Raw genomic sequence first — 13,188 nt, 5'->3', positions numbered from 1 at the left:
TATATAAAAAACGAAAGATGTAATATTAATATTAATTAATAATATTAAATATACATATATTAATTATTCTTATTGTTATTATTATATATTATAATTGTGGTTCATCATGGTTGTATTTTTTTTTTTTTTTTTTCATTTTATATCTTTGTTTTTCATTTCATTTGACAAATGCACAGTCCAGTGCTTCTCAACTCAGCAATAAATTGTAACTATGGTCACTCTGACCATAGTTGACCATAGTTGGTCACTCTGACCATACTCTGGGCATTTACAATTCATATAATTCATATAATTCGATTGGATCAAAGCAAACAGCAAAAATTAAGACTTTCTTTAAATATCCAGTTTTTAAGATGTTTCTCAAGAGTAACAGTCCCTCAGGTGTCATTTTAAAAGAGATGGTTTTAAAAGAGATCTTGACGATGTCTATGCTATGCTCAGATTTACCCAGATACCAAAGCTTGCTGAAAGATTTCAATATGAACTCAAACACACAAAATTATCTGAGCTATTCTGTCCACTCAGAATTCCTGAACTATGTAACAGCAACCTCTGAGGCTGGGCAATACAATTTCTCAGCCGGGGAATTCAAAACACCAGACCATATCACAAACAGCTGTTCATTTAGCAACCGTCTGGTTTTGCAATTAGCTATTTTTCTGGTCAGACAGAGAGTATTGTGAAATAAGGAACTGGAGCGTGGGAAACTGTCTTACCTCGTAGTGTGTGTTTGTTGGGCCATTGAAACCACGGTAATAGCAGCAGGTACAGAAGGTAGACTAATGAGAGAGAGTTGTAGCGAAATATAGAGGCTGTGGAGAATAAAAGAGACAAATGATCAGTTTGCGCAGTCAAATTAGACAGTCAAACATTGCATTACATAAAGTAGTCTATGGATATAGCATATATGTAGTTGTTCGTAGGAATCCAGCTAAAATTAGCTTCTGCTGGTTTTAGATGAGTACTACATTGCTGAGAGTTTTAAATGATTAAGCTAATCATATATAGTCCTTAGCTGGTCTAGATGGTGGTCACACTAGACTGTAAGCACACGACATTTTTTTTTTTTTAAGATTTATTTTTGACCTTTTGCCTTATTATGATAGGAACAATCATAGCTGACAGGAAGCAAAGTGGGAGAGAGAGAAGGGGGCAGGATCAGAAAAGGTCCTCGAGCTGGGATTCAACTGCTGTGTACAAACATCTGACAGACGTCTGTAAGATGTCAGTTTTACATACATTCTAAATCATAAACATCTTAAAGACATCTAATAGTCTTTTGACATCTGATAGGAAACGTCCTATAGACGCATTGCATATGAGCAAACAATCTAAAAAATACGTTTTGCAGATGTAAATATAGACGTCAAATAAACGTCTCTGTGATGTATGTGTGCTATCTAGGTACCTTCTGTTGGCTGTGTACTCTAGTTCTAGATACAGTTACGGTCAAAAGTTTACATTCACCTAGCAGAATCTGCAAAATGTTAATTATTTTACCAAAATAAGGGGTATCATACAACCTTTTAAATTTTATTTAGTACTGACCTGAGTAAGATATTTCAATTAAAAGGTGTTTACATAATAAGTTGAATATAGCTGAATTTATAAAAATGACCCCTTTCAAAAGTTTACATACTTGATTCTTAATGTTGTTGTTTTGTTATGTTTTTTGTGATTTTTGGTATTAAGTCCCTTGTTTGTCCTGAACAGGTAAACTGTCCGCTGTTCTTCAGAAAAATCCTTCAGGTTCCACAAATTCTTTGATTTTCAGATTTTTTGTGTATTTGAACCCCTTCCAACAATGACTGTATGATTTTGAGATTCATCTTTTCACACTGAGGACAACTGAGGGACTCAACTGTTACAGAAGGTTCAAATGCTCACTGATGCTCCAGAAGGAAAAAAATGTGCATTAAGAGCCAGAAGTGTAAACGTTTGAACAGACTGAAAATGTGCACATTTTTCGTATTTCGCCTAAATATCATAATTTTTTCATGTAGTACTGCCCTTCAGAAGCAACAGAAGATTCTTACACGTTTCCTAGAAGACAAAATAAGTTAAATTTACCCTGACTTATTAAAAAAAGTTTTCACCCCCCCAGCTCTTAATGCATTGGGTTTCCTTCTGAAGCATCAGTGAGCGTTTGAACTTTCTGTAATAGTTGCCCTCAGTTGAGAGTCCCTCAGTTGCATTTTGTCCCTGCAAAAGCTGCTACATTTGGTTTGGTCCAAGTTGGATGTCGTGAGTCTTTAAGTCTGTGATAATGCTGATGATGCACTTTTGAACCTTTGTAATTGCTCTAGTCAAGCTGAGAGGTCCATGTGCAAAGCATTCTGGGACTAGTTCCCAGCTCTTTGAGGGTTTGCCAAGGCATACAGGAGTTCCCTGCCTCCTGCTGCACCTAGAAAAGGATACCTGACTTGCATTTTCCATGCCATCCCAACAACACCTCAGATTCTCCAACACACTTTTACTGTTCTTCAATCTCCGATGCACGCACATAACTGAAGGCTTTGTTTGAGAAGTCTGTCCCTGGCTGTTGGCCATAAAGTTTCACAGGCCTGAAGGCTACAGCGCTGTAACTACCATTACGATGCATGAACAAAGACATACAGTGTTCAGCATTCAGGGGCAGCTCACACTGCCTCATGACTTCACCAGAAAAAAACAGTCTGTTAATGCAGGGAAACTATGATGGAAATCCCAGAGTTGAACGTGTAACGCTGCTTTCTTTGATAGCCCTTGGTGATAACAGAGTGTTCATAAATGGGACAGAGCTTGGGTAGGATCTAGTCTGATAAAAGTTCTCAGGAGTGAGAAGCTGCAGAGAGACGGTTCTGCAATCAAAGCATGATGGAGTCACCTGAGGCTTATCTGTGTTTTCACTGAACCAGCAGCAACTGTGATCTAATAGAAACACAGCAGGGGCTGATAAAACACTAATAATAAGCAAGCATCAGTGGCTTACAGCTTATTTTTCCAACTTCTCTGGTTTCACTAACCGCACACTGCACAAGAAGTGTTGCGAATAGAAAGATGGGACTCCCTATTAGGAATCAGTTATTATGACTTCCAAAGTAAGTGTATTTACTTTTGAGGCTAACTGAATGTATTTAGTGTACTGAAGGTACAGTAATGCTTTTGGTTGATTTTCAAATTCACATTTAAAGACTAAAGGATAGATTACCCAAAAATTTAAATCTGTCAAAAATTACCCTCATGTCATTCCCAACCCGTAAGACCTTGTTCATCTGATTTTCTGACCCTGCATAGACAGCAATGCAACTACCACATTGAAAAACCCAGAAAAGTAGTAAGGACATTGTTAAAATTGTCCAGGTAACCTTATTATTTTTGTTTTTTTGCGAACAGAAGTATTGTTGTAGATTTATAAAATTAAGGTTGAACCACTGATGTCACATTGACTATTTTAATGATGTCCTTACTACCTTTCTGGGCCTTGAACGAGTCAGTTGCATCACTGTGATGTTGGATGTGATGTTTCTCCACTCACTTTCCATCACTCGGTTTAAAGTGTACTTTATACAAAAAACTGTGACAACACAAAAACTCAGAACTTTATTATGGTGAAATCCCATCCAGAATTTTCTACTGCTTTCTTTTCTTTTGCATCTGTGTTTGTATTTGGCCACCACTACTTTCACCCATTTACAGACTTAAAGATTTTCCATTGCTTAGATCTCAGATACACATTTATCCAGCTGTCACTATAAAGGAAACACTTAAACTTTCCACCTATTGAAATAAATTAAAGATGATAAGTGCAGACTGGTTCTCGAAAATAGAATAAAACAAAAACACAAACACTAATTTTATAAAAATGACAGCATAAGAGTTTGCATCAACATGAGGGGGCTTCAGTAAACGTCCACAAAAATATTATAAAACACTAAAAATCAAGATCTACATTATGTGAACTAACAGCTTGCTAACTCCTCTTAATTTTTCTCATTAACAGCAGTAGTCATTTTACAGTTCTTAAAATATGTCTGGAATCTGTTACATTCAAAGGAAAGAAATAGCAATATTGTCTTGGACAATGTGGGCCTATAAACTGCTGTAACACAGAGCTCCATTAAGTCTCCTGAGTTATGAAAGAGCAACCTCTGAGCAATAAAATTTTCCTCTGAGATGCTGTACTCATACTGGAGGGCTGGGCTGTACTGGGACGCATATGTTTACAGTTACACCTCTGAGTGTCTCTGCTGTCCTGTACTGAACTGCTTCATGACATTGGATGGCTGCAGGAAATTATGGTAATTTGGGACCTGGAAAAACCAACAGCCACGCCACAGGACTGGGATCACGACATACCTGCTTTACAAAACACGCATACCACAGTTTAAAAAAAGCCTCCAGACATTAGGGCAGACATACTGCCGTAGTGAGGACCAGTGCTCTCAACAACCATATAACCCATAGACCTTCAGTTCATTATGAAGGTGCTAATTTTGCTCATAGTGGAGCTTTTTACTTAGTTCTGCATATCTGGAGTTCAACCATCATCCTAATAAGACATATTCCAGCTATATATTCACAAACCACACATTCTTTGCTCTCCTAATTTGAACTGTTGCCTCTAAGGTGGTGCCTATATGTTGTCAGAGTTGTTTTACAAAATTTGTGCCACAGGCTATCCGTCTATGTAAAGGATAAAAATGTTATTTTAACTCCCATATTCCATATATTTCGTGGGGATACCCAGCATGCACACAATGTCATAAGACGCTGACATCTGGTTAAAAATTTTGGTTGCGATGTTGGTGACCATGATGTCATTTCAACATCTAATGTCAATGTTAATTTGATGTCCAATACTGACGTCAGCTGATATTTTGCAGATGCTGGAAAACTTCAGACTTCATATTTAAAAAGCATTCTTTTCATGAGTTAATATTTACAGACACTATTCCACATCAGATTCGATTAGGTGATTTATTTATCCAAATTTTGCCAAATTCTGTGACAATCTGTAAACATTCCATTTTCAGTCCATGACTGGATTCTATGATTCATTTCACGTTTTTCACATCACAGAAATTGCAAGGCTTTAGGTTTTTTTTAAATGTACTATATACTGTATTTCATGCTTTATAATTACTTATAATTTTAATTGACCGTTGGTAACTTCAAGCTGTGAAGACATCGCTTCATCCAGAAAATATACATTACAAAAAATATATATATATATATATATATATATATAAGACAAGCAACAATACAACTAACAGCATACATAGATACATTCCCTTCCCCTCCAACTTCCCAAACAAGGATATTCAGTCCTCCATACCAATAAGCGGATAAAACATATGAGACAGTGCTATCCACTCACGTCTGAACACATGGCCAGAACTGAAGACACATTAAGTCTCCTGAACCCTTGGGTCATATCTCAGTCTGAACTGTTGAAAATATACAGGGACATGAACTACTTATCTCTTTCGCAGACAATCTTCAGTGCTGTCACGGTGAGGTCTTCCAATTCCTTCAGTGTGTTTATGGACCAGGTCCTCTAAATGTCACCTACTGCAGTAAGATCCTATTCTGACCCTTTGAGTTTTGCTTACATGTCTTTGAAAAACACCCCCTCTGCATGTGAATTAAGCAACAGTGCTGAATGGTCTCTCTGGATCCGCTCACACACTTGGCTGTCGTGCCAAATATAGTTCCTAACTGTGCCATTCTTCAACGACAACCTAAATTATATATCATAAGACTATGTTACATTATGATAAGTTCACAAAACCCAATAAACAGACTGTTAAAGGGGTCATTGGATGCTCATTTTCCACAAGTTGATATGATTCTTTAGATTCTTAATGAAAAATATATAATTTGGTTAAAAAATCTCAATGGTAGTGTAAAACAACACCCTTTTTACCTTGTCAAAATGAGCTCTGTAAAAATCAACCCATTCTGATGGATTGTTCCATTAAATGCAAATGAGCTCTGCTCGCCCCGCCCCTCTCTTCTCTCTGTGGAGTGACAAGCTGTGCTCTGAGAGATTGTTTACTTTAGCCGGATTTAGCGCGAAACTTGCTAACTAGCGTGTTATTAGGAAAGGTGATTGCAGAGATTCATAAAAAACCCTTATACTCACTTCTGCTGTAAGTGAAGCTGGAGCACGAATGATTTGCGTGAACATAGACACATTTATGTAGATCGGGAGGCGCATTCCCTTCACAAACAAATGTAATCCACTGCATCTTCAGCAGCTCAGATGTCGGGAGTAAATGATAACCACTATGTTCATTATTACATCCAGCAACACAACACCTCAATCACTTAATCAAAGTTATTCTTGTCTAACTTACATCCCTGCTTCGGCATCGAAACAATGGAGGTCGGACTGTTACAGCTGATAAGGTAAGACGCTCATGTCAATCAACGTTGACGCTCATGTCAAATCAAATCAATTTTGGGAATGGCCTCTGTCTGTGTGATATGAAAAAGGGGATATTATTTTTACAGATTAATTAAAAACCACTGCATGGATTTTTATAATTATAGAGTGGATGTGTACATACACTGCCAACACACATTAATGTTCAAGCAACATGTAAAAGTGAACTTTGTATCCGATGACCCCTTTAAGACTGAAAAGACTGAAATGACCAAAGACCTTGTAAAAAAAAAAATATATACTTGCTTTTTTGTAACACTGGCATTGTTCTGAAGGACATGCAGAGCTGTAGTTGCTACACATAGCAGTACTGGTGCTTAATCAGTACTTCATACTTGACTAGGCAGGCCAAGTTTCTGATCCTCTAATACTCTAATTATGTTTGACATGAAAGACGGATGGTCATGTAATACCTTAATCTATGTGACTTCACAATGTTGCAGAAGTTTGACTTTTCCTCTGCTTTTCTTTGGTGGAAACACAAACAATTGGTGAAAACGATTTCATATCGGAAACCAGAACTGGCATGCTTATTATGGTTTAATCAAAACATTAGTAGGTGCGACTTGCTTTTAAGTGTACAGTTGTTTTGAGTTGGTTAAACATCAGATGCCTTCAATTCTATCTGTGAAACACACAGTATCAACACTTTATCATGACAACCTCAACAAGTTATGTCAGTCTGTGTACCACAAATCCACAATCGACCTTTGTGGAAGCGTTGTTATTCGATAAACTGAGAAAGAGAGTGTCACGGTGGTTTGAGGTTTAAGCACAGCTGTTTTAATAACTGTCCAGGCCTGGTAAATCCAAATAGATCCATTTCAGCTGGGAATGAAACTACAGTCCAATCACAGTCATTTCCCACCACAGATAAATCCAATACACATAAGGATCTTTCTGATATCAACATTAAACAACCTGTTCTTTCCATTGTAAGAAGTTTCTTCTGCTCATCAATCCTGCATTTATTTGATCCAAAGTACAGCAAAAACAGTACAATTTTGAAATATTTTTACTATTGAAAATAACTGTTTTCTATTTGAATACATTTTTAAAATGTAATTTATTCCTGTGAATTCAAAGCTGAATTTTTTGCATTATTACTCCAGTCACATGATGCTTCAGAAATCATTATAATATTCTGATTCAGATTATTAAAAAAACATATTATCATTATTATTATTATTATTATTATTATGATAAAAACAGTTAAGCTAAATTTTTTTAGGTTTCTTTGATAAATAGAAAGTCCAGTAAATAGAAAATTACATTTTAAAATATATACAAATAGAAAACAGTTATTTTAAAGAGTAAAAATAGTTCACAATATTAATGCTTTTGTTGTATTTTGGGTCAAATAAATGCAGGCTTGGTAAGCAGAAGAGGGATCTGGCTGTTGACTGGTTGTGTATATGTCCACATTAATAATAATCGGTATGAATATCCTATATCTCTCCCACAATACCACAGTTACTGTTACCACAGTAAATCCATGGTAAATGCAGGTGATTTGTGGATTGAAAAGCATTCTAACTGCATTGTTGTCGCACAGTGCTTCTTCTGTTTTCCATGTAAGTGTTGTTGCAATGCTATTTCTTCTGTCTTTAAACTAATTTAAATCACCGCAGCATCCGTGGTTTGTATCAGAGACCTCTGCTCCAAACTCGAACGCTTCTCACGGAATCTCTCAGCACTGTTTAGTGGTCGCGTAATCAAGATCAGTCAAAGAGAAAACGCAGTTGTTCTGAGCTCACGCTGCGCTGTCTTTAGCCAGAGCTAATAATGGTCCGTGTGGCGCCAGCGCGGTTCATAAGTTGCGCTCGAATTTGGCCCGCGGGCCGGACTTTGGACACCCCCGTGCTAACGCATGCAGCATATGAATTTGGCCAAAAAATATTTTTTTCCTTGAACACAAAACTGTCTGAGCAGATCGGCTTTACACTACCAGCCAATTTCATATAAACACAGCACACATGTGCTTCCTGCCCTTATGACAGCCACATGAGATGCTGTTACAAACGATGGAGGCCCTTTAGCCCACAAAACGGAAAAAGAGAACAAGGGAAAATAAAGGAAACAATGCCAACTATAAGATTCTCTCAATACAAGACGTTTGAAAACATTTGGATATGGGCGGTTCTTTACGGTAACCAGAGCTGCCACAGCTGGATGTATTACTGACCTCACTCTACCGGTATGTGTGTGTGTACGTGTATGATAGAGAGAAAAAAATGCATGTATGTGTAAACATCTTAATCATAAGTAAACTATATATTTACGTACAAATATCATTTGTTATTAACGAACATCATTAAGTTTCAGGGGGTTGTGCCACATTTTAGAACCTAAAGAATAGAAAAAATAAAAACAAGTAATAATAATAATGAATATTAGAAAAGAAAGAAAGAAAGAAAGAAAGAAAGAAAGAAAGAAAAAAGAAAGAAAGAAAAAGAAAGAAAGAAAGAAAGAAAGAAAGAAAGAAAGAAAGAAAGAAAGAATGAATTAATGGTGCCACCACTTTGTTGGTCACCATACAACTCATAAAGGCGTGTAACTGTTTAATTGCTTATTTATTTGTATAAGAAATATTAAAGCATTATGTCAGACAACTCAATAATGTTTTTTTATTATTATAATTATGATATTAGAGAACTGTTTTTACATAAACTGTTAGTGACGTCTTCATTAATGTTTGAATACTAAATGCTTTTAAATGCTTAAATTTCAACAATGAATTACAGAAATAATTATATAATTTAAAAGTGGATATAAAAACTTTCTTTGTGCAATTTAAATGTTTGCATACTACTTATTTTTTATTCAAGCACTGATCATTAAAAAAAAAAAAAAAAAAAAAAAAAACTGGTAACACTTCACAATAAGATTGATTAGTTAACGTGTTAAAATGAACTAAGAATGAACAATACTTCTACAGCATTTATTATTATTAATTAATGCTAATTTCAGCATTTACTAATGCATTATTAAAATCACAACTTGTGTTTGTTAACATTAGTTAATGCACTGAGAACTAACATGAACAATCACTGAAGACTATATTATCTAACATTAACAAAGTTTAACAAATAGTCTAACAAATATATTTTTCATTGTTCGTTAATGTTTGTTAATACATTCATGTTAACAAATGTCACCTTATTGTAAAAAGTGTATGTTTGTGTATGTGTATCATACTAGAGGAAACTCGCAATATATACTGTAATTGCCATGTCAGACTCACAGCCACACTTTCACTCATGTAGCTGGCTGTTTGCCACCTCTGTTCACTTCAGCGGAGACCAGATTCACCACATTCCTCCAACAGGTCCAAAATGTCCCTCTCAACATTCACCTTATGCACCTCACTAGGTATGTTTACATGTTCCGTTTATATGAACCCTAAACTTTGCAGTCAACAACAGTTGAAGTCAAAAGTTTACATACACCTTGCAGAATCTACAAAATGTTAACTATTTTACAAAAATAAGAGGAATCATACAAAATGCATGTTATTTTTTTTTATTTAGTACAGACCCAAGTAAGATATTTCACATAAAATATTTTTCCACATAGTCCACTAGAGAAAATAATAGTTGAATTTATAAAAATGACCCCATTCAAAAGTTTACATATACTTGATTCTTAATACTGTGTTGCTACCCGAATGATCCACGGCTATTTTTTTGTTTTGTTTTGTTTGTTCGTTTGTTTTTTTGTGATAGTTGTTCACGAGTCCCTTGTCTGTCCTGAACAGTTCAACTGCCTGTTGTTCTTCAGAAAATCCTTCAGGTCACACAAATTGTTTGGTTTATCAGCATTTTTGTGTATTTGAACACTTTCCAGCAATGACTGTATGATTTTGAGATCCATCTTTTCACACTGAGGACAACTGAGGGACTTATATGCAACTATTATAAAAGGTTCAAAAGCTCACTGATGCTTCATAAGGAAACACAATGCATTAAGAGCCAAGGGGTAAAAAATTTGAAGATCAGGATAAATTTAACTTATTTTGTATTCTGGAAAACATTTACGTATCTTCTGTAGCTTCTGAAAGGCAGTACTAAATGAAAAAAACATGATATTTTGGTCAAAATAAGAAAAATGTACACATCTTGTACACATTTTGTTCAAAAGTTTACACCCCTGGCTCTTAATGCATCATTTTTCCTTCTGGAGCATCAGTGAGCGTTTGAACCTTCTGTAATAGTTGCATATGAGTCCGTCAGTTGTTCTCAGTGTGAAAAGATGGATCTCAAACTCATACAGCCATTGTTGGAAAGGGTTCAAATACACAAAAATGCTGAAAAACCAAAGAATTTGTGGGACCTGAACGATTTTTGTGAAGAACATCGGGCAGTTGAACTGGTCAGGACAAAATACTGAACAAAATGAACAATAACAAAAGAAAAAAAAACAAAACAGCTATATTATATATTCAGGTAACAACACAGTACTAAGAATAAAGCATATGTACACTTTTGAACAGACTTTTTTTTATAAATTCAACTATTATTTTCTCTTGTATACTATATGTAAACGTCTTTTATGTGAAATATTTTATTCGGGTTAGTACTAAATAAAAAAATAACATGCATTTTGTATGATCCCACCTGTTTCCCCCCCCTCACACAAAGCTACTGAATCCCTTCAGAAAAACTACAGTTAACATGTAAGAACACAAGAGCAAGCAATCGATCACAAAATCACAGAGAAAATTTATGTTCAATGAAAATTACCAGTTTAAGATTATGAGTGGAGTGAAATAGGAGTGAAGACAGTGAGATAGTGAAGCTCACATGATCCACTGCCAGATATAGTTGGATTCAGCAGTCAGTTAGGAACACATACTAGAAATCAACACTACAGTGACCTGGCGACCTCTCATAATTTAATGGCTGTCAGTGTGAACACCCTTTAAGACCCAAGTATTTATTAGGCATTTAAATAACTAACCCTGGTATCTGTTTGCAGAGCACTAATCTCAGCTTCAGATGACATGCCTACGGGCACAAATCATCAATAGCATATCACACACAAAAGTAGCAAGAGCTCTCTTAAAGCAGCAGTCAGACTGGCTGGCTTTACACAATTGCTGGGTGTGAGGACGCACAGCTTTATATCAGTCTGCCAGGAAACAAAGTTGTGTTTACAAGTTCTCAAAACTGCTACAATAAGCACTTTCAAGGAAGAACGGGTCACTGGATTTGCCAACATTTGCAGTATTCATGGCACTGAACATCTGAAAGTTCTATACATGCAAGACAGATGGTCTTTTCTTTATCGATGACCAGAATTTAAAGTTAAACTCTAACTTTCTTTCTGAAAACTGAACATTGTTGACAGCTTCAGAATAAACAATGCAACGCCTTTCTGAGAAAGTGTACTAATTCAAGGATTAGTTAAGAGGAAGCATGTTAAATGTGCCTTCTCCATCCAGGGAGCCTCCAAAACACTGGAAGTGAATAATTAAAGCTTGCTCAGTGAGTTTGGAGCAGCATGCATGCGTGAAAGAGAGTTTAAGTGTGATCTGCTTCCAGCAGTGCAGTTTCCAGAGAATAATTCTCCATATCTGGCATTACTACTGAGAGTTGCACTCTTTCTCACTTTGATTCAGAGACACACTCTCAGAGCTCCATCATGCATTTGTTAAAAACATTAGAGGGAAAAAAATACTCATATGAAAGACAAAACTCCACACTGCACTAGCTGGGTCACCAGAGAACAATCCCCATTTCCTTTTTATTCTAAGAAAACATTCAGCAGTGGAGTCTGTCTGTTAGATCAGATTGAATAGATGTGACATGATACATCAGAGGGCCCTATAATTTCTGCGATGTGGAAGCAATCACGAAATCCAGTCCTAAAAATTGAAAATATAATGCAGAATTTCATGGAATTGGGCAACATTTGGATGAATAAATCAACAGTAGGGCCGATTAATAAATCACAATATGTACTAGCAAACCTAAGACTGATGTTTAAATATGAAGTCTCAGCATTTCAAGAACACAGAAGATCAAATATCTTCACTACAACTTGCCTGAAAAATACATTTTAGTCTCAAAGTAATAATAATAACAACAACAACACCTTTAAGGAATATAATTTTTTCTTTCATGTTTTAATTTTAACAGTAAATCTTTGTTGTGCAGTCACTATTACATTTTCATTTAATCACAATTCCAGAATAATTTACACAGAATTTCTGTAAAATGAAATAAAATAAAATAATAAACACAGTGATATATTATTGTGAACCTTTTAATAAATTAATAAATTGTTATGCTCCAGAATCCAGAAAAATTACAAAAAAAAAAAAAAGAGAAAATAAAATTTGTGGAGGGATTAAATGGATTTTTACTGTTGCATACATTTCATGATTTTAATTAATTAGACATGATTTTCAATTACTTCAATTTAATTTTAAATAGGAAAAGTTACAACCACCTAGTAGTCACCTAATAACTACCTAGTAATAACCTAGCAACCAAATAACAATGTCTCACAACATCTTGACAACCGCATAAATATGCCCTATATAGTAACCACCTAAAACACACACACAAATTGTAGGTGAAATATGAAGAAATTAATTAAAGTTTCCAAATCTGCCTCAAGGAGTGAATTATTGTCAGGCATCACTGATGCTGATGTTTGAAACTCAAACAGTGTTAAGGATCCCGCCATCTGAAGGGAAACATGAAACAACAGCCCACAAATCATCTACTATCATTACCTCCAGACCAGTCATA

The 13,188-nt window shown here is 35.5% G+C and overlaps 2 protein-coding genes across 2 annotated transcripts in view; one reads left to right on the top strand and one right to left on the bottom strand.

Moving 5' to 3' along the window:
* LOC127168555 (uncharacterized) overlaps positions 1–13,188 on the top strand; it is a 280,503-nt gene that overhangs the window by 60,244 nt on the left and 207,071 nt on the right. The gene's annotated exons all lie outside the window — the stretch shown is intronic.
* The window catches only part of piezo1 (piezo-type mechanosensitive ion channel component 1), a 119,484-nt gene that overhangs the window by 83,871 nt on the left and 22,425 nt on the right, over positions 1–13,188 (bottom strand). Inside the window, exon 2 of the mRNA XM_051115327.1 lies at positions 717–812. Within this exon, the coding sequence (XP_050971284.1) occupies positions 717–812 (96 nt within the window). The remainder of the gene's footprint in view (positions 1–716; positions 813–13,188) is intronic.

Source organism: Labeo rohita, chromosome 7 (assembly GCF_022985175.1).
Source record: "Labeo rohita strain BAU-BD-2019 chromosome 7, IGBB_LRoh.1.0, whole genome shotgun sequence".
Lineage (NCBI taxonomy): Eukaryota > Metazoa > Chordata > Actinopteri > Cypriniformes > Cyprinidae > Labeo > Labeo rohita.
Note: the sequence above shows the minus strand (reverse complement) of the source record. Positions and strands in the feature narration are given on the sequence as shown.